Genomic DNA, 22,803 nt, shown 5'->3' with positions numbered 1-22,803 from the left:
CTTTACCCTCTGCCATCCATATCCAACCTGATTGCTTGATACTACGTATTTTCAGTGACGTATATTTGTATCCCCTTGCTACACAACCCATTCCAGTATTGTATCTCTGCTTTCATACAACTTTGCTAGCACTCAGACCAAACATTCTCATGACATTTAAGGTCTGCACTCTCCCATTCCTTCTCAACAGCCTTTTACACAGCTAACTCTGACTTCTTCCCAGCCTTATCAGCCTAAAACGCCAATTTGTCAGTCATTCCCCATTATCATATTTTTTGCTCTTCTTGAAAATCACTCCAGTCTGTCCATGTCATTATCTAAAAACAAGCCACAAAACTGCATACAACAGTTCAGCCTGGCCTTTCTGATAAAGGATAGAAAATCAGTTTATCCTGTGTGCAATAACAGGTTATGAAGCTCATAAAACCCACCTAAGATTCATATCTAGAAAACCTACTATTGTTTCCTAAAAAACTACTTTCTAATGGAGAAGAAATATCAGGTTCTTCTGTTCTTGAAAAGTTAATATTTATTATTAGTTATCTCCCTATCTTTGCATGTTTACATAGACAAAGCAACTGTTTTTTGGACGCCTCCCTCAGCCAAAAGCATTTCTATCACCTTGTTTCCCTAAGTCTTCAAGGCACCTTAGATTAATCTTTTAGGATAAAACATTTACTGTCATGATGACTGGGGGGAGGGGGCTGGAGAAAGAGTCTTCCACAAAATACATTTCACCTAAGCCAAAGCTAAAAAAGGTGTCATCTATAAGAATGTATTTTCAATCCCTTACATTTACTTTGTCTATGAAAGAGTAATTTTAATCTATCCAATAATCTGTATTATTTTCAGATGTGCTTTCTAAAGAGAACTAATCAACTTCCTGTTCTTAATACTGATTCCTCTCAGTGAAGTGAGAAGAACCTTATAAAATAAAAACAATGCTCTGTCAACAGCAATCTTTCTTTTTCAAGTTTAATCAAAACTTGCAGGCTTCCAGAAAGTAAGGACTGTCAGGGATTATCAATACAAAAAGCTGCACTGCTGTAAGAACATCAGTACATTTTTCTTTCATTTAGTGATTTCAGACAGACTTCTTGGGTTGATTATCTACAGTCTTTGAATCCAAAGCAAGTTTAAAACATATTCCAAATGCCATAAAATCAAAATACTTCCCTTGTGCCTCTAAAAATGAAGAATTTACTCCTGCTCTGTTCTCAGAATGTAACCTACTTTTGGTAAGAACACAGCCTTTCGTCTGCCACTTGCATCTTCTGCCAGAAAGATCAAATGTCCACAACCCACCTCCAGCTTTATGGTAATTTTTAGAAAACAGCCACTCCATTACTACAAAAATCTCCCACAATGAAGATCCACTAAGATCTAACAATAAAATAAGCACCTGAGTCCTTATTACTGACTTTAGTTCTTACAATGACAGTCTTTGAATTGGTTATACTTTGCCACTGAGCTTGCAGTATACAGCAGACAATTTTTTTTTTTTAAAAATAAAATCCTATGTCCACCTTGCCAAAACTAGACAGAATTTCACTTTTACAGCAGTAATGTATTACACATACAGGATACAAATTTCACCACTATTGCTTATGTTACTCCACTTTACCCATATGTTACACAGCTAATACAAACAGGTCTGTATTTGACAGCACATTGTGTTGTGCCCTATTTTAATTAAAATTGTTTCAGATCCAAAAAGCATCAAGAATCGCTTTAAGTATAACTCACATAAGCTTAATTCCTGCTTGTTTATCCAAGGTTTCACAACAGTGACCAATGGAGAAACCTATTTTTCCCAGAAGCAGCAAAACAAAACACCTTTGTGAAATCTCAGCAAGTCCTCCAATCACTTAAATGGAACAACAGCTTCACTCCCTGACTTCACAGGCAAATCCACCCTCTTTCAAGCCAGGGGAAAAAAAAACAATAACAAGAGCATGAAAAATTTTGAATAAGGCACTTGCCTACCAGCTGTAATTTGGCTATTTAGGTGTGGTAATTGGAGAAAAAGTGAGCTGAAAGAAAGCAGAACATGAGAAAAACTAGTTGGTTGTTTTTCACTATCACCTGTGTCAGGTTGAAGCACTCACAAGGAAAAGCTGCAATTAGTGCAGAACAACACCACTGATGATGACGTTCTGGGTAGAAGGTGCTCAATACGGTGCAGCCTTACAGATCTTGTAAGCAGAGGGCTAATGCTGCTTTGCATCCTTAATTAAAGGACCCAGATACTAAAAGCACTAATATTTGTATTTCAAGATGAAAATTCTTGGCAGACTTCATTAATATACACAAGGACAGTATAGTAACACGGATAGGTGAACATGGCACTTAAAAACAGTGGTGGACTTGGCAGTGCTAGATTAATGGTTGGACTCTGTCTTAAAGGTCTTTTCCAACCTAAACAGTAGTATGATTTTCTCAACGTGTACTGCAGAAAATCAGGCAGCGTAAAGACGGAGTCAAAGCAACAGGCCAACCACACCATCAGTTCCTGCACATTATATTGATTTTCTGTGTGCAAACTGACACCAAGTTCACACTTCATGACTAAATATTCCCACCAGGCTCGGCTAGAGCCAAGCGCAGAGCGCGGTACCTCATGTGCAGGATGCCGATGAGGGTGGCGGCGAGGTCGGAGGACATCCTGCCCATGATGCAGCAGCGGCTGAGGCAGGCGAGCAGGCTGGCGGGCAGGCAGGGCAGGAAGTACACGAGCTGCACCAGGCGCCGCTGCGCCTCGGCCGGCAGCAGCACCAGCGTGCCCTCCAGCGGATCTGCGGCACACACAACGCACGGTCAGCACGCGCCCGACACACCCCGGCTGCACTGACCAGCTACCTCAGCTACCCACTAACATAAGGACATCATAACTGACATGAAAGAGGGGGAAAAAAGGAGAAAAAAAAAGGCAATACTAGCCTAGAAAATAGGAGGCTTGGAGAAGAACCATATCGCTCTCTACAATTACCTTGAAAGAGGTTGCTGCCAGGTGAGGGTAAGTCAGCCTCTTCTTCCAGGTAACAAGTGACAGGATGAGAGGAAATGGCCTTAAATTGTACCAGGGAAGGTTTGGATTGGATATTAGGAAAAATTTCTTCACTGAAAGAGTAGTCAGGCATTGGATCAAGGGAAGTGGTGCTATCACCATCCCCTGAAGTGTTCAAAACACATGTGGCATCTGGGGACTTGGCAGTGCTGGGTTACCACCTGAATCTTAAGAGGTATTTTTTAACCTACATGATTCTGTGAATCTCTGACACACAAAAACTAAAGTTTCCAGTCTATCAGATTTAAGTCCTATGAATTTGAACTAAAGATCTCGATCTTTTTATTCTCTAGTAAGTGACACAGACAGTTAATTTTAACCTTCAGGGAACTGAACCAATCTGCCACCCTGCCCCCCCATCCAGGTTCACCTAGGAAACAACAGGATTTTCCACCTATTGCAACCTGCCTGCCAGGTGAGGGACAAGATTCCTTGTGCTGTAGTGCCAAAGTCTTACCGTATATTCGAGATGCAGTGGCTTGTAAACTTTGCAACAATTCCTTGTTTGAACGAGAAGCAGCGGAATGAATGATATCAATGAGCTGATTGGAAAGTTCAGGGTTCCTCAAGCCAAGGAGAGCCAGTTGCTGAGGTAAGCCAGCCAACCAACGAGATAAAACTTTACTTCGACTTCTAAAGAAAGAGAGAAAAATCAGTTGGAGAAAAATAAAAGACAAAACAACAGAAACTCCAAACTCCTCTTCCTGTTCTTGACCAAGTTGCTTTTATTTCTCCTTTCTGGCTCAAACTGAAACAACTGTATGGACTAATCCTATCTTTCATAAGCTACAATTTCTATGTCACCCTGGCTTATCAAATCAAGTATCATTTAGGAACCAAAAGCATTTCATCAGTTTATTACTAAAGTGATGATCACAAGAAAAAAAGCTGCCAAATGCAAATCAAGTTCAAATTAGGTCTTTGAAGATGTCAACAAAAGTAGCATGGTGATGATGCAGATATTTCACTCTTGAAGACCTGTCAATCAAAGACCTTTAAAGGATATTAAATACCCATAACACAAGAGGGAAGAGCCTTGCATAGAGATGAACTGCTCAATAGCAGGAAAAGCCTGGAAAACAGATTGTTGAAGTGGGTGAGTTGGAGGTGAGGTCAGAGGTCTAAAATCACTTGAAATGGAAATAGTGGATGGGAATAAAACATTTGATCCATCTTCCACAGAATGAAGCAGATGCTAGAATCAAATGAAGCTAGAAGGAGCCATGATTAAACAAGCAAAAGTAATTTGGGTCTTGACACAGCTGAGCTTTGTCACTCCCTGCCAAAGGATGCTGCAATTGCTCTTGAGTTAGACTGGTTCACGGAATGATGAGAAAAGCTCATGATACAGACACTCCTAAAAAATAAACACATTCACAAAAAAATCTGGAAAAATGTTCCAACATTAATTCTGTTCCTCTTAGACTGTTCTTGACAAGCTTCTGAGAAAAAATTAAAAGAATGAGGAGAAGAGTCATAGGAGGGCTGAAGGAGCTACGACGTCAAACTGAATGGAAAAATATGAATGTCGTCCAGGAGCTACCCCACTTATTTCTAAAGAAATGGAATAGTGCAGTACACAAATATTATGTTGTCTTCAAATGTCTTGTCAGACGTAAGTGTAGTCATACTTTTTTGCAAAGAATTTTTGAGATTTAATTCTTCTGTTACTAAAAATGTCACAGAACCATGTAGAAGACTAGGAGGAACAGCAGCAAAACTACTGCTGTTTGTGATGTCTAAAGATAGAAAGTTAAAGCTTTCCAGATAGTCATATGATCACACGAAACTGAATGAGATGCTCAAGTCTTTCAGGTAAGTACAGAGAACAGTGGTTATGTAACCTCAGGGAAATTAGTCAGTATGAAAAAGATCTCTTTTCCACTCTGTGTGAAAAGAGGAGGAAAATGGGATATTCCCAAGTGTTTTTCCATGTCTTTCATATTCTCTACACTTTTTATAATGTTCAGAGCATAGCATTAGATTATTTCTGGCTGTAGATCTAAGTACATGTACATCAGGCATTACCACAACAATGTAACAAAGCAAAGGAGCTATAGAAGGGAACAATTTTCCCAAAACTTTACTGTGTTAGCAGATGCCAGGACTTCTGAGAGATCTAAGGTTCGACTTTTTTAGTGGCAGAAATAGATCACATGCTCCGGCAAGTCAGCTGTGTCCTGGGCTGCATCAAAAGCAGTGTGGGCAGAAGGCCAAGGGAGGGGATTCTGCTCCTCTACTCTGCTGTGGTGAGAGCCCACCTGGAGTGCTGCATCCAGCTCTGGGTCCCCAGAAATAGGAAGGACAGAAGCTATTGGAGCAAGTCCAAGGAAATTATGTAGATCATCAGAGGTCTGGAGCACCTTTCCTATGAAGACAGGCTGAGAGAGCTGCTGTTGCTCAGCCTGGAGAAGAGAAGGTCTTCCCAAAGCCTTAGAGCTGCTTTACAGTACCTGAAGGGGTCCTAAACATTCCCAAACAAGCAGGATTAATGGATACACATCAACACATCATTTGGGTTTAAGGTTTTTTACATCCTGGAACTAGATGACTTGGCTGAAAAACACATTCTAGAAAAGTTAAGATTTGGAGACAATCTGGACAATCTGATTAATGAAAAATTGTTGCAGCAGCATTACATAGAGAGAATAATCTCCTCTTACTGACTACATCTGAAGCAAGTCAGATATCTGAAAGCTGCCCATGATCTAATAAATCCCACAATGAACCAGGAGCCCAGAAGGACTTCCTTAAACCCAGTCTCTTTAGAACCACACCCCCAAAACAAAAGAGTATTTTTCTTGAAGGTAAGTCAGAAAGGCTACACGGCCTCTATAAGAACACCGAAGGCACTAAGTGACAATCTCATGACCTCAGGCTGAAGTGATGGCAATGTTCCATGGCTACAGCTGCACTATCCTGACATGCCCACTGACTGCCACACAGTCAGTACAATAAGCTTGTAGCAGTGTACTTCAAGCTAAAATTTATGTCATTGAGATCTGTTTAGTGCTTAGGCTAAGAGAGATGACTAAGCTGATACATCTCCATCTCACAGAGCACACGAACTTTCTAGTTCCAGTGAAAACAGATTCAGAATGAAGTTCTATGACATCTACATATAAATGCAGTATTCTCACTCCTGAAACCAATACATTGTTTTGAAATGAAAAAGGGTATGGTTTTTGTTTTGGTTTTTTTTTTACCTGATTCTTTGTGTCCTCAAATCTTCTTTTTGGTAAACTCTGCTAAAAAATTTCAAAAGCAATGTACGAACTGGAAAGAGCAGATTCCTTTGCTGGTATAGTGTATATACTGCTCTTATCAAGGGTTCCGTTGCTACTGGAAAAAAAACAAAAAAAAAACACGGAAGTAATACTTTTTAATCTTCTGATTTTATACATGCACACACACAGAGAGCTGTGATCTTTATCTACAACTGTTTACACTGAACTCCAGAGGGAAGTATCAAAATGTTTTGAAGTAACTTCTGGACTGACTTCTAAACCATTGAAACAAAACTTTCTTGTGCAGCTTGTGAAAAGAACAGACAAAAGAATACAGACAACATGCAAGTGAAAACTTCAGAACTTCCTGAAGACAGGCTGCAAGGTAGCTGAGAACCAAAAAATTCTTGCTTTTCACAGCTATCTTCCAATCCTTCTCCCCTAGTGCAGTAACCTCAGACCAATGTTCTCTACTCATTTAATTCTTTCCCCAAAACCTCACTGACACAGTGCCTTCAGTTCTCTCTGTACTATCCCTTTCTCCCCACCACACATGGTAACCTCACCAGCAGCTCTCCCTGTCTCTGAACCAGCTGGCTCCAAGTTACATTTGCTAATTAAACAGAAAAGAAATACCTCAAGAAGCTGCTGGCGAGACACTGCAAGAACTGCTAACTCCCCTGCAACCTTTCCCTCTCTGAAGCTCTCATCAACCATATGTTATCACCAGACTAAAAACAACATTTGAAAGCTTTACCACTGTGACCAAATTGGCTAAAATTAGCCAGCAAACACAGAATTTACTGTAATAGACTGAAAAAGAGACCAAACATTTTCTCCGGAAACCAGACTAAACCACTGGATGGAAAAATTACCAACGCATGGAAAAATACCTGAATTCAGGGAAGACAAGCCTGGAAAGAATAGGAAAGCATCTTAAAACTTAAGCAATACATGAGAAGTATGAGACCAGACTCAGTTTGTCACCACAGAAGAGTTTGTGGTCCCAAGGAATTCAATCCAATCAAGGCACCCCCCTTAAGTAGCAGCAATCACTTCATAATCTTCATAAACCAAAGCTGAGAAACATCTTTTCGTTCAGGTACACAGATCAGTCTTAGTAAGTTATGTGGCAAAACCAGATAAAATACTGTGTTCCAGAGAACAGAGCAACTTCTGCCCAGAGAGACAGACAAGAATGTTCCTTTCTAAAAATGATCCAGTCAGGGCCCAGTCTTGGTCTGTAAAACTCTTACTCAACTTCAAGTTACCATATAAGGATAAAAATCACCGGAAATAGCATGGTCACATGCTAGCATGAAGCAGGAGCCATTTAGAAGTTGAACTCTAACATATTTTTCAAGAGAAAAATAAAATCCATTCTAATACTTCATGTAACTAAGATAAATATTACTAAATTATTTTCAATGTATCAGGAGTATCAGCTTACTCAATTCACATATTCTTCAGGTGAAGATTCACCTTGGACAGCATTTTTAAAACAGAATAATGGCTTATTCTTAAATGAGTAACAATTACATCTTTATGTAGTTTATACCTAATTGATGAACTGCTAACTGAAAAAATATAAAATTATATAAATATTCTAAGTGAGTAGAATTCTCACTTCCTAGTAACTCTGTGGCATGTTAATTAAAACAGGTCCTACTATTTGAATTGTTTCATGTGAACAGGGCAAGTTTAAAAATGGAAGCAGTTTTAAAAGTTACTCTTAAAAAGTAATACTTTAAAAGGCTCACATTATACAGATGTCCAAAACAGCTGAAGAACTCATGAGGTTTTAAAATACTTCAGTTATAACTGGCACACGTCAAGTCTCCTTCTGAAGTGACTGAGTGTGCTCTCTTTTGTTGCATGAAGAAAATTTATCAAAAACACAACTAGCGGGCAAGCTATTGTTGCAGTCATATCTGAGAAACACAAGAAAGGAGCAGACCTCCTAATTAGAGAGGTCCCAAGTTTGATCTTAAGCTTAAGGAACTAAATCTTCAGACAACACAGCTACAAGCTCTTCTACACATTCACAGAAAAAGGGGGATATGTGCATTTCACCCCAGCATAAATCCCTACTCAAAACAGGCAACCCAGAAAAATGGAACCATGCTTGTGCGGCATAACAGACAGGAGGTTTACTATGGCTTTATTTAATCTCTTTTTCATTAGCTCTTTTGGTTTTTCTATGTAAACTTCCCCTCTTTTGATTTCCATTGTGTTCTACACATATTTTTTTACTGTAATGGCTAATTTTTCACTTTGCTTTCTCTTCTAAAAAACACATACCCTTCCAGGCTTTAGTCTCAATGTCAAATAGGTTTTCAACAAATCAAGAGTTAATTTTTTTGTATGCACCATCCTTTGCAGTCCTATCTGACAAAACACAGTTCAAAATATCTAGAGCGTTATCAGAAAAACCAATCAAGGACAGAAAGTTTTTCTTCCATAGAATCACAACGATTGAAGTGGGAATGAATGACTCTGAGCTCATTTGAAACAGGGTCAGCTAGATCTGACTGCTCACAACTATGTCCAGATGGCTTCTGGCTATCTCCAAGGATGAGACTCCACTATCACTATGGGCAACCTGTGCCACTGCTTGGTCATCTTTACAGTGAAAAAGGTGTTCCCCAAGTTCAGATGGCATCTCCTGTGTTCCAGTTTGTGCCCACTGCTAGTCCTGTCACCGGACACCACCGAAAAGAGCCTGGCTCCCCTCTTTGCACCCCTCCTTTAAGTATTTACATACATTGATGAGATGCTTCCTGAATCTTATCTCCAGTTCACTCAGCCTTTCCTCAAGGTGAAATGCTCCAGTGTCTTCACCATCCTCACAGCCTTTGCTGGACTCTCACCAGTATGTCCATGCCACTCTTGTACTGGAGAGCCCCAAACTGGACAAACTGCTCCAGGAGTGGCCACACCAGTGCAGAGTAGAGGGGCAGGATCATCTCCCTTAACCTGCTGCCAACACTCCTTAAGCAGCCCAGGACCTCACTGGGCTTTCTTGCCACAAGGGCCATTGCTGGCTCTACCTGGAGCCCTGGCCATTTACTGCCAAGCTGCTTCCACCTAGTTGTCCCCCAGCATGTAAAGGTGCAGGGCTTTGCACTTCTTGTTGAACCATCCTCCTGCTTCTCCAGTATGTCAAGGCTGTATCTCCTCTACTAGCTGGTAGATTAATTACAATCCAGCATCTAGTCAGGTTTTCAATACTGCTCAAGTATTATCTTGAAGGGATGAGATAACCATCCACTCAGGCAAAGCTTTGTGAGGTAACTAATTTCACACTGAACTTTTAAAGGATTAGCAGAAAAGATCCATACATATTAATCTTTCACAATTTCATTTTAACTTTTTTTAAGCTTATTTATTTTCTGGATTCCTGAGGGAAATTATTGCACTAAAATGGCCACTTTGAGTAGAAAAACATCAGCCATTATCCACTATTTGGTAAAAGTTTGGCAAAGATAAAAAAAAAAAGAAATTAAAAAAAAATCAGTATTTCATTACCAAGAAAGGCCTGAAGTATCTGATCTAACAGTCTAACAATTGTTTGGAAGCTACTTTCCTCCTCTGCTTTAGCTCAGGTGGTGTGACAGGCTCTGACTTGGCATTATTATTTGCCTTCAACACAAAGCTAAATTTGAAGTACAGATAGGAATGAGTAGTTATTACCCTTGTCACCAGGGACATGGGAATAGACAGATGCCCAATTAAAATGGATTTGGGAGGAAATATAACTAACTGACAAAATGTATTTGAGGTACATTTGACGTCTTTTCATTTTACAACTCTAACACAATTGTATCTGTTGCTAAGGACTTTTCTATAAACTACTTGGATGTGGAATTCATTTCTATCACACTGGTAAAACATAAAAGACTGCTGTCACTTTTCTGTTTACTGACAAAGTCCTTTCTTGAAGGTCTCATTTGGAATACAACCAAGTAGTACTTGAAATGAAAGAAAAAAAGCAAGCTAAAATATTGGACTGGTCCTGCAAATCATAACTAGAAATGTTTTCTCTTGGAAAAGTATTCAAATCAAACACCTTGGAAAACACTCAACAGCAGCTTCCATCAAAAGTATCTTGGCATTTCACATCATCACAGAACTAAAATGGTCATCTGACACTACTCAAGAGAGTCTATCAGCTATCTTAATGACTTTAAATAAGGGCTGGGATATTAAAGTACCATGCACCTCTACAGCCTAGTAGCTACTTTTTCAATATAAAGCTGATCTTCCATTTATAAGAGTATCGTGAGAAGCAAAACCAGAAAACAGGTACAAATATATTTGTACTTTGCATATGAACAGCATGAATCTAACAGCATTCCAAATAAAAGTCTGCAACGCTAAATGCTACATGCATATTATCATGAAATTTGTTTTACCTCTATGACAAAATACATTATGATGTAACAACTGAGAACATAAGGTGCAGACATTAAAACACTAAAACAACTCAGGCTTTGTCAGTGCGTAATTGTGTTTTCCAGAAACTACTCATCTTACCCTTATTTTGCTGTATTTGCATCAGTCTCCAAGTCACCCCAAGCAATCTGTTCACTTGCTTGCTATTCAACTTGCTGCCATCCTGCAGAGTATCTGTCACAAATTTCCTTATCATGTCCAGCCAACCAGAGTCCGTCTGAAGTGTTGAAGTGCTTGCTAACGAAACCATTATGTCACACAAGGTTAAATTCAGTAAAAGATGGTCTATGTTGTTTGAGGATTTCATACAGTTCCTGTTGCTAAGAGGAAGAGAGGGGGAAGAACAGAAAGATTTCAAAAAATTATTTTTGAAATAAAAATAGACACCAGCTAATACCCCTTGTACATACACCAGTGTTCTATGTAGACTGCAAAGGTGCAGAATGATTTCAGAACAACTTCAGCATGATTGTAGTCTCAGATCTGGGAGTGGAGAGAGGAGACAACTTACTATTGGCCTGTACCAAAATAGAATTGGTGCATCTGCTCTGACAGCTCAATTGTGAAGAAATGTGTATTTGTACTCTAGTATCACTTTGCCCTACAGGACAGACATGGTGTGCCCCATATCTCCACTCTTAGCTGTGCTCACCCAGCCCCAAAATACAAACTAAGAAGACTATATGGAGATGAAAAGAATGTTTGAACTATGTTTAATGTAATTCAGCAGTCAGCTGAAGAAAACATGGAGAAATATGAAACCAGTCAGCCTAAAACAATCATCATTTTTGCAATAGGCAAATTCCAATTTAAGAGTTGAATAAAATAATTTCATTTCCCTAAGGCAGCACTTAATTTTCTACTGGATGCTATTCAGACAGCTTCCTATACAATACTTTTATAATGAACAACTAAAACTTCTCAATTTGAAGCAATGCAACCTTCCTATAATGGCATCTCTACAGATCTTCAAGAAATACCCAATAAAAAGTTTTCTTTTCCACCATTAAAAACTTACAGGTCACATTGTCCCATTTATGTTACAAAATTAAAAGCTGCTACATGACATTGATTTTATTCTTACCTTTTGCACGGATCTTTCTTTTTGTGTTTTACTGTATCTTGTAAAGAATAAGGGAAATGACGCATGAAGTGGTGCTTGAAATCAACAAGGTAATTCATCCGAAGCCATAGCTCCTGTTAAGGAAAGCAGATGATAGACAGAAAACATGGTAGTAAATTAAATAAATCCAACCAGTTATGTTCCAAAATTCATTATTGGAATCAACGAAACTAGGAACTTTAACTTCTGTTTGACAGTTGTTTATACATCTTTACTTCCAAGTGAAGTGCAATAATATTAAATATATAATACTATATTATATATATATATATAATATAATACTATATATTATAATATATAAGTAATACTAAACTGAGTTACAGATCTGAATGAAAGTACTTTTATATCAATTTTTCAGGGCTCTTAAAATCAGAGTGGACTCTGTTTACTTGTAATGATTGTCCTGAGTTTTCCATAAATGTAAAATGTACTCTAATACTTCTTTCACCTTTCTGTATCATTAATGTACTTGTGGCTGAAAGCCCACTGACAAAATATTTTCCAGTAGAAAGGCCACCCTTACAGAAAAATTATTCAATATTTTAAAATAATTCTGCTTTGCAAGTTAACAGTCACCATTCCACAAAGTGTCCAGCAGAACTCACCACTAAAAAAAGCCTGAACTGCTGTCAAATTGATCGGGCAGAATAATCTTTTTGATATTCAACCATTAAGAACAGAGAATGGCCAATAAACTATTTCAAAGATCAATAGCTTTCCATCAAGCATATTCAGAGTGGTTTTCCACAGTGACTGTAATAGCTACTTTGGCCTGTAAGTCCAAAGGCTATTAAATAAGCAAAGCTTTCATTTTCAAACTGAGCCATTTGAATGCATTTTGTATAAAAAGGTAACTATTAAAGACAAAACCAACCATTTATCTAAAATGAAATTCGCTCCACAAAAAACCAAGTTATATGAACATCAGATTTTTTTTTCTCCCCACAAACAACTTAAGGTCAGAATCCAACTGTGTGTACCCAAACCAGCTCATATCTTGACAGAAGAGCATGCCATTCACATGACCAAAATACAGGCACCCTATGGCTAAGGGCAGCAGCTCTGCAGGATCCTTCAGAAAAAGGCTAGGAACAGGAGGCTGCCACAGGAATTTACCAGGTCAAGTGGCTGGTTTTTGCCCACTTCCAAGAGGGCCTCTAGGAAAGATGAAGAATGAGAAAGAGGAACAGAGTGTTTTGCTCATTCACACTGAATCCATCTCTCAAGGCTGTGTATGTTTGATAACATTGGTCTAATGTAATGATTCCACAATGCTTTCCAATAATTCCCTATGTATAGCTTTCCATTTAGCAAAGGGACCCACAGTTCTGTACACAGGCCAAATCAAGAGCTGTCAAGACATTCCTTCCAACTACTCAATAGCCAAAGTCGAAATTGGGTTCCAATTTGCGAAATTTTTTTGGAAAAGCACCCAAAAGATACCAAAAAAAAGCAATTTATTTATCTAAGTAAAAGACAGAGAAAGTAACTTGGGCAAAATACCTCCTAAAATTCTTTTTGATTCAATGTCTTAAGATCCTGTGAATCATGACACAGCAACACAGATTGCACCAAGCAATTACAGAATCTCAGACCACTATTATCTTCTACCTTTCCAAACATTCCCATCCAACCCCATGAAATTTTTCAACACACTAAAACAAGGAACAAACAACCCCATTCTAGACATTGTTCCAATTTATATTCTAGAGGTTATCTAGGAGACAAAATACCCCTCTTCTCCAATATCACTTCCAGTTTCCAAAGCTTTTGTGCTGCAGCCAAGGAGGATTCCTGGAGACTATTTACTGAACTCATGGCTCAGTTCAACATTCTTTTCTACAGTAAGAGACAACAAAATCCAGATACAAAATCTACTCAACATCTAGGCTTTTTCTCTCAACAAAGATTCTTCATTACTTCAAATCATTAAACCACTAGTTTCTTATCAAAACAAAATGAACTGTCATCATTATGCCATGGATCATTTCTCCCTTACCATTTTGTATGTTTCATCATGTCGCTTTGTGAGTTTCCACAATAAATGTATTATGCTAAGAACTTGATGCATAAGCTGCTGAGATTCTGATTCCAAAAGGTTTCCAAGAATGGGAGCTGATTGTGCAGGAGATGCTTCAATCCAGCACTCAATCAGTAATGGAATTATTATCTCAATAAAACTTTTTAAGTTTTCAGCCGAGGACAGGCCTTTTTCTGCACTGTCCATTACACTTGCCAGAGACCTAAACAACAAAAGCAAAAAAAGCATAAAAATGTAAAGATCACACCTTTCAAAACAAGATTACAGTAATACCACTTTTCTGTTTTCTGAATAACGGGAAAAGTTATTTTTTTTACACATTAAATATTTTCTGGCTTTCTTGCTAGGTATTTCAGTACAGCAAAAAAGAGAGTTCAAACCATCTACAGCAAACTTGCTCCCAAGTCTCCCTGCAAGTTTGTGTGGCTACTTAACAACTTCTTAGATTTCAGTATTTCTTTCTCCATTGTTATATGTAAAGTCCAAGAAATGGAGAAATGCGATATGCATTATCCCATCACCTTCAACCAACAGGAAGGAATTAAGTATACTCAGCACTACAAAATAATAATTAAAAAAAAAAATTTAAGTTCATTAAAGCAAAATAATGAAGCTGACTACAAGGTATTGTCAAATGCATGAGGTTTATTACAGTTAATAACCATCTCAAACTATAATAAACACAATGGTTTTCATATTAAATGTGGAAAAAATGTTCCTATAAAAATATACCTTTGGTTCCCACCTGATGTTTAGCCATTATGCTCTGAAAAGCAACTAAACAGAAAATTATCTGATAATGAAGTTAAAAAAAACCATTAAAAACTAAGATATAGTTTAAATTAAAATAACATCTGCCAGAAATCAAGAAAACCAACTCTTTTTCTCCTTCCATTCAAATAACACTTTGTGTCTCTGAAGGGATAATCAGCAGATGAGACCCAATCCTGCTACTGGATAAATTTAAGCAATTTGCATCCAATTCAAATAGAAGATTCTTTTAAGAACTAAAACTGAATAATTCCTGTTAATTTTAAGGAGTACAGACTCCTTAAAACAAGGCAATAACAGTTTCAATTGATCATTTGTGAAATTGTTTTCCATCACAATTTTGCTTCCTAATTCATTGCAGGGAATTCCTATTGTAATTCTGATTTCTTAAGGTACGTTAACATTAGCATACTGAACCTCCTGTTAAACTCCTTTCCATTTCAGTGATGATCTCCAAGTCATTTTTCTTTATATATACACTCAGTATATGAGTGTACTCATATACTCTCAAAATAAGAACTGAAAAACTTTCCACAAATCTGCAGAAATTGTGTTTACAAATACTTTAATTTCATATTGAAGATGTAAAGCCGTTTTCCCTTGTAATTTCTAAATTATCCAATTAGTTATATCCTTCTATGAACCTACATGTTGTTGCCATCATCTATAATACAAATAATAAGAGAAAACTTTATTCTGCCATTTCTTGATGATATCAGTGATCACGAAAATTACGAAAAAACCAAAACAAACCCAGGTATTAATGACATGTCAAAGAACAGGGAGAAGGAATAAAAACAAAGTGTGAGACAAATACAAGCTATTTTTCAAGGAAGGCAAGATGGGGGAGAAAATTTAGATCTCCAGCACAAAATAAAAGGGATAACTGGAAACACAAGTGATCATAAGAAAAAAATTTTGTATTACTTCAGTATATACTATGATTATCTAACATCTAAACATTTTATAAAGCTTAGCTTTAACTGCAGCAACCAACATATCCATTAAATATAATTTGGTTTATCTGTCTTTTGTTGCCTTATTCCTTTTCTGTGGTGCAGGCACTGCAGTAGACACTGGTTTCTTTCAGACTAGAAAGAGTTTAAGGTGAATGGTTCTATCTTAGACTTTTTAACTCTCAGTCATCTCAAACACAGTAGACAAATCGTATCTTTCAGTTACAACCACAATGAATTCTAAAGACAGTTGATACCAAGACTATAATCCCATTGAAAAAGTGAGTTGCCCTGTAAATGCTATGCTGTGACAGGTTCACACTCTCAGATGAGAGTCTGAAATTCCAGTAGTTGGCTGGAATAGTTCTGAGGTGGTAGTCTTTAATAATTTCTTTTTTAAAAATACCTAATATTACAGCAGAACTCTGGAATTCCAGCAATCTATTTAAGGAACACAAAAATTTCCCAATTAAAAAAGTGAATAGTGCACGAATCCTGAGAAGTTGGTAATTCACACTTGAAAATTCCTACAGAAGTATAACACACACACAACTATTTCAGTACTTTTCTGAAACAAGGAATGGAAAAAGGAAAAATTCATGCCAAACGGGATACTTCTCACAGCTGCTGAAAGCATTTGGGTAAGAATACTTAGCATGGCTTTCATGTATCTCTGCAGAAGAAGCCCCTACCTCTCAAGGTAAGATTTCTCCACATATTCAAGGTTAACAATAAGAGCATAAAATAAAATTTAAGTGCAAGTAACAGATGGTGACCAAGTGTTACAGCAATCTGTCCAACATTTATTTGATTAGTACAGTATCCTTAGCAATACAGGTTCACTCGACCTGGGCAGGTTTGATATCAACTACTCTTGTCACATATCTATTATCACTACACTTGAGTAGCAGTGTGACTCTCAGAAACACTGCAAAGCATATTACCTTTATGTCAGAATGGAATATTATTGGAGGGAGCTGCAAGATATTCATGTACCCCTTAAGCTGTCATTTATCCTTAAAATGACAGTATTTTTATATAGTAGGACCAAACAAACAAAAATTGTAAAAATTGTAAAAATTGTAAATAACTGCCATTTGACAGTGTGAAGACAACAGAAATTCAGCAAAGGGAAGTCAAGGAAGTGTAAAAGAAACAGAAAATAAGGAAACAACTTGCTGTTCTTTAAAACAGGAAAAGTCTTTGGAAGTTAAGTTTTTTATGGCTTGCAGTTTAAGCCAGGTTACTTGTCCTCCTTTTCTGTGTGCACTGCCAAATGCAGCAAACACAGGACATTGAGTGAACTGCATTTTCCTTCTCTTTGATGCACGTGTACGTATTTATTGGCTATGCTTCATCTTCCATTTCAGTCCCTCAAGTAAGTTTAGCTTTTCTCTGCAGCTTCATATCGTCCTCAGCAGAATCTCAAGCTCAACTGTTTCTCTTCCAGTGAAAAAAAAATCACCGCATGCCTTGGTACCACCACATTTGAGTTGTGAAGGCTTTCCATTTTTCCACACCTGAAACGAGTTTGATGCAAAAAGCAGCATAGTCAGCACATAATGCAAAGAATACATTCCAACAATCTCCTAATACACTGCAATTTTTAATTTATACACAGTAGGAAGATCTAGCACACAACAAAACATAATGAAGTCTTAAGACTTGCATAATTGAATCACCCAGCCTTCAAAGTCCAGAATCTATCCCTTTTATTAAACACTAATACTGCAAACTGATTCAGAAAAATCTCATTACATAATCAATCACCAGGTTATCAGTGACATGTCAGTCCTGTCCAATGAGCTTTCAAGATTAAACAGATACAGTAAGTTTAAAAATTTAGCAAACAATTATGCTGTTTGGAAGACTTTGTTCTTTGTTAAAGAACAAAGTTGAAACTTACTTGCAGTATTAGTGACAAGACCATCAATACATACACACTACAAACAGGTACTTATTTGGTCAACGCATTATCCTTAGTCCTAGACTTGACTATTTGACTTTAAACACATACACAGGGTATTGCACCTCCTATTACAACTAATTTTTGTCCTTGAAGTAGTGGCCACAGTAGAGGCCTGGGAATGTTTGTAAAAGGCAACAAATGGGATTGGAAGCAACAGAATTAAACACCTTTAGATTATTAGAAACTATTTCAGTGGCAAATACAAAAATCACCACCACAACTCTTCCCTATTGGAACTTCACACATAGTCACTAAAACAAGATGTACTGATCCTTTGTGAAAAATGAACACACCAAAAATATGCACAAATGCAATAAAATAAGAACATTTTAGTACCTTCAGCAGATGATCCTTCCCTTTCTATTCTTCTGTTCTGCTGCCATCAGCTTGCTTTGCCAATTTCGCCTTGGATTCTAGCCATGCATCCTTCTATTCTTCTGGCTCCTCCTCATGCTTGCAAACATCTTTTTGTAAGTATTTATAACCAGAAGTATATCACGATGTTCCACCAAAATCTAGCTCCTCAGAAAAGTAGAATCCAATTCAGGTGACACGAGATGTAAAGTTTATTTTCCTAGACCTTGGATACAATGGGATTACACGGCCTGGTACACCGCATATCACCCAGGGCACAATACAAGCATCCTCTGATATACAGTGGTCCACAACTGTGTGCTTCTGACTGCAAAGATGAACTCAACAGGATAATTCTGTGCTCAGCACTAAACCTTCCCCTGCCTCAAGGGGGCTTCACCAGCCTAGTTGCCAGCTAAAATTTTATCTGCAGCAGATACTGTTGGTCATGACTGAACATTTATGCTGACAACCACTTTTAGGAGAATAAGCTGCACTTTTTACTTAGCTTAGTATGTTTCTATACCTACCATAAGTAATACGCTACCTCCAAAGAGGAAGCCTAGGAGAGCAGGAATGGATGTCTCTCCCTGAGAGAGATGGAAAACACCTGCTAATTCTGGTCCACACCTGTGGTATTCAAAGAGAACACCTCTTCTTCTGCACTTCATTCCTTCAAAGGCTTAAGATGGACATAGCAGTGGAGTAGGCAGTGGGTTTTATACCCACTTTTTTGTCACTGACTTTGTAAATGAATTTGGTATAACTGCTTTATACCTCTTATTTTGTCCTCTTCAGCAGTCAAAAAAGGACTGTGGTTTCTCTTCAAACCACCTTGGTGTCTACAGGGAACAGAGCTGTTTAACAGCTAAACTGCTTCCATTTGTAAAGTCACTATTTCAGGTCTCCTGCCAGCAGGTATGTAACATCCACAGTAATGCATATAAGGATGCCACTGTTCAAAAAGTACCACGAAGTGAGGTGGGGAGGTTCCCCTCTAGTGGGTGAATCAGAGAGGAAGAAGAGAAATCAAAACAATTGTTTATTTCTCCCTTAACTTCAGCTTACATCTGTTTAGAGTACTACTGAAACCCACACAAACCTTTCTGTGACTAAGCACACTACACTTTCTTTCATACTCATTAGCATGCCTCAGCCGAGACATCCTTCATCCACAGTGAATATATAAACTGGTGATTAAAACATCTAGAATTGGAAACTCAGCAGAACTTCATACCACCAGACACGTCTCACCCTGCTGTCCTTTTCAAAAGGAACAACAAAGATAACAGACTCCTGTCTTATGATAGACTCTTGAAGGTAATAGCACAAAATTTCAGTAAAATTTGTTATCACAAAGAAGCTTACATTTCACATAAAGAAATTTGCCTACTTGTCCCTAGGTCTGTTTGACATGCTGCAAGAAGTTGTCGGTTTGCATTCCAAAAATATCCCAATGGAGCTGGTAATCCAAAATTACTACTAATAGCATAAAATAAAGACTTTATAATGGAAAAGTTTGTGACATACACATAATACAGTTATCTGCTGAGTATTTGTGTATTTTCAAGTCTCTACAGTAAGAGAGTAAGTCTCTACACATTACATTAAGTGTCCTAAAATATGGCTAAGGGACAATCCCACAAAAAAAAATCAAGCTGCAATCACACAGTTGACATTAATTCCCAAACTAGATAACATTTTCTCACCTCAGTCTAAATGATGAGTTGATCTTTGGTCGTAAGCCACCACTTTCAAACAGTTGTATATGTTGCTGATTATTTGCATGGAGCTTCCAGCTAATACATACAGGGTTCCTCACAGAATGAGAGTTGTCCTTCTGCTCTTGAAGCCCTTCATCCTCGGTATCACTGGATCCGTCTACCACTGCTTGGAGAAACTTCCTGAGCCTGGTAAGTACGTTCAACCTCCACTGCTGAGAAGTTACTCTGCGATTTGGGTTAACAGAGAGCATCCAGGAAAGTTTGTCCCTGCTTTTCAGTCTTTTTGAGAGTTGCTGGTGAGAAATAAGCTCTACAAAATTCTTCAACAATATAATGCTGCGATCTGTAAGAAGAGCTGGGTATGCTTCCAATAAAACGTCCAAGACTTTCAATGAATCTTCCTGAATTCCCTCACTGATATGAGTCATGGCACTAGAGAGATGGGCACTTACCAAAGGAAAAAATGGAGCAATCTGTTCCGCTTTTATTTTTGAAGCCAAAAACTGCAGCAGGTGAACAGCTGCTCCTCTGACACTGGAATCTTTGTCTGTAAACACAGCTGCCACCTCACTTATTATACTGGAAAGGTGTGCATCAATTACAAAGGGATACTGAGACAGGAGTTCTTTGAGTCCAAGAAGTGCATTATGCTTAACCCCAGGACTATAGTGATGCATCTGTGAGAGCAGATCCTATAAGGAAACAAACATATACACTTACCATCATTATTTAAGCTGTTCAAATTTCCTCCCCATTATTTTTTGCACATTTTTCCTAAACACTTAAAAATACAGAAGATTCTTAAAATGCACTGCTGTTCACAACAGCAAAATGTGTTTAGAACAAACATGGAATGCATTTATAACACAACAATTAACAAACAATCAGAATTCAGTAATAGGAAAAACAAGATACAGTGACTTGTCCTTGGGTCTCGGTCTTAAGTTTACGCACAACCCTACTGACTCAATAGAGGGATGACCAAAGGCAAGTCCTCTCACTCTTGTTCTCAGAAGCAGAACTACACAACCTCAGCCTGAATAGCTTTTTTCAGTTTAAGCAGAGAGCTGCAAGAGACAGAAGATGACACAAAGAAAGGAAAACAAATTCACCCCCCAGAGAAATACAGGATTCTTTAAAAATGAGGCTGCATTCAGATAGCCTGTTGCATTTATTTTTTTTCAAATAAATGCTTTTTTCCCAAATTGCAGTAAACATAGTAAACCTAGATAAAAGGCAAGCAATTTTCTTTCATTTCAGAATGCAGTATCACAGTATACCTTTATGTTAAGTTTTCTATTTTGCGTAGGAAGCAATCCATCTTCTTTAAGCTGCTCAGGAATTTGTATGGCCTTTGTCTTGAAGGTAGTATCAGTTGCATTCTCTAGTTTAGGCTTTTTTTTCCCAACTTTTAATTTCACCTTCTGGAAATCTTCCTGACGTTTCCTTTTTTTAGTCATCCTGATTCTCTGCAAAAAGAGAATTTACTTTGATGAAATACACAACAAAAGTAGTTTTTCCACCAATGAGCAGCAACCTCCTAACAATGGCTATTGTTTTTATTCTTTTGTCTATGCATAAACGAGTGTCCACTCCTGAGACAAGATGCTAGACTAAACAGACATGAAGCTGTTCTTCCATGTCCAGAAAACATTCTGCTTCTCCTTTGGTCATCTCTGTTCTGAGAACTACTTTATTATAAAGCATCCAGATATCTGCATTTGCCACTGCTTTATTCAGAGTTAAGTTGCTGATTTGGTTTTGTTTTAAAAAGTTCCTGGCAACGAAACAACTTTTTACATACTTTATTACTGTCAAGCCAAGGAGCCCAGAAAACTGTTCCCTTTCAATTGTACGTTCCTTACCGAGTCCATCGCTAACAGCACACAGTCTGCACATGTACAATTACAGGTTTAAACAAGACTTCATCAATAAAAGGACACAAAAAACCTAAGAAAACTTCCAGTACACGCTGAAAAATCCAGTCTGTGCATTTAAAAATTACTAGAAGTAGGGGGGGAAGAAGAGGTCAAATGTGCAACAACGAAGTAAAAAGAATGGAAAACTAAGATGTTTTCAATAAGGCATAAGGAATTAGGTATCTGAGCCTCTATGGTATCTGAGCCTCTATATTTGTTAGCTGTACAAACATACAAGAATAGAAGTACAATAACCAAAACTAATTAAAACCCCCATAAGTTTCAAAATGGATTTTTTTGTTTTGTTCTGCTTTGTTACTGAAGTACTTTACCTCTCCTAGATTAAAAAAGAAAAAAATTAACATGCTGAAAAGCTCCCAAAAACACCACACCAGATTCCTTCAAGCCTCTCAAAAAATAAAAAAACCCAAACAAACCACCATCCACTTCCCCCACAAAAAAAACTGAAACAAGAAAAACCCAAGCCAGAAACCCCAACAATACAGTTGACTAAACCCAGAAATTTCTAAATAACATATCCAAACAATGATTCTATTTTGGTGGATGTGATCATCATTCCTACAGCTGATTTTCCCAATGGACTTCAAGCTGAAATTCGTGCTGTGCTAGAGTACTTCATATATACGTCAATAAGATAATCATTACAGAATGTTTTAAAGGAAACTGTCATTTTCTATTATTTAAAAACAATTCAAACAACTGATTACACCAACATTTGACTACAACTTAATTTCTGCTTTTCACACACTAGGGTAAAAAATTATATTCAAGACCATTTTAATTTAAGTACAAATTAGGAATAAGTAACCTATCAGCTCAAAAGGCTTTTAAAAAACTTGCAGTCTGGCGCCGAAATAAAAATGTCATTTAATGTCCAACTATAACAACCATGGCTTTATAAGCGTTTGATTTTTACCATATGCCTCTTTTAGGAAAGAATTATAAGCATTTCACTACTTGACATATAAAAATAGCTAGAAGTTTTTGAGACAAAAGTTACTTCCACTTACAAGGCTTGCTTTTACAAGAGAAGATGTTTACCTCCCAATCAGCATAAAAACTTCACAATACAGGTGTGCACACACCTGAACAGAGTCAATTATGTTCTTTTAAAGGAGGAGGCCTGTAAAATATCCTTTCTCCTACTAAAAGCAGCATGGCTTACCTCACAATAAA

General features: G+C 37.6%; 1 protein-coding gene across 5 annotated transcripts in view; it reads right to left on the bottom strand.

The window, feature by feature from the left end:
• The window catches only part of TEX10 (testis expressed 10), a 54,796-nt gene that overhangs the window by 30,243 nt on the left and 1,750 nt on the right, over positions 1-22,803 (bottom strand). For 4 of the 5 annotated variants that reach the window (XM_019005556.2, XM_019005554.2, XM_033512182.1 and 1 more), the window contains 8 exons: positions 20,968-21,156; positions 19,673-20,379; positions 13,872-14,115; positions 11,834-11,946; positions 10,831-11,069; positions 6,274-6,409; positions 3,525-3,700; positions 2,618-2,795 (listed from right to left, as the gene is read on the bottom strand). In XM_019005556.2, the coding sequence (XP_018861101.1) occupies positions 2,618-2,795; positions 3,525-3,700; positions 6,274-6,409; positions 10,831-11,069; positions 11,834-11,946; positions 13,872-14,115; positions 19,673-20,379; positions 20,968-21,147 (1,973 nt within the window). In that variant the 5' untranslated portion in view covers positions 21,148-21,156. The remainder of the gene's footprint in view (positions 1-2,617; positions 2,796-3,524; positions 3,701-6,273; positions 6,410-10,830; positions 11,070-11,833; positions 11,947-13,871; positions 14,116-19,672; positions 20,380-20,967; positions 21,157-22,803) is intronic. The other variant, XM_019005557.2, reaches the window with a different exon arrangement.

This window comes from Parus major, chromosome 2 (genome assembly GCF_001522545.3).
Source record: "Parus major isolate Abel chromosome 2, Parus_major1.1, whole genome shotgun sequence".
In the NCBI taxonomy this organism is placed as follows: Eukaryota; Metazoa; Chordata; class Aves; order Passeriformes; family Paridae; genus Parus; species Parus major.
This window is presented reverse-complemented; position numbering and strand designations above follow the sequence as displayed.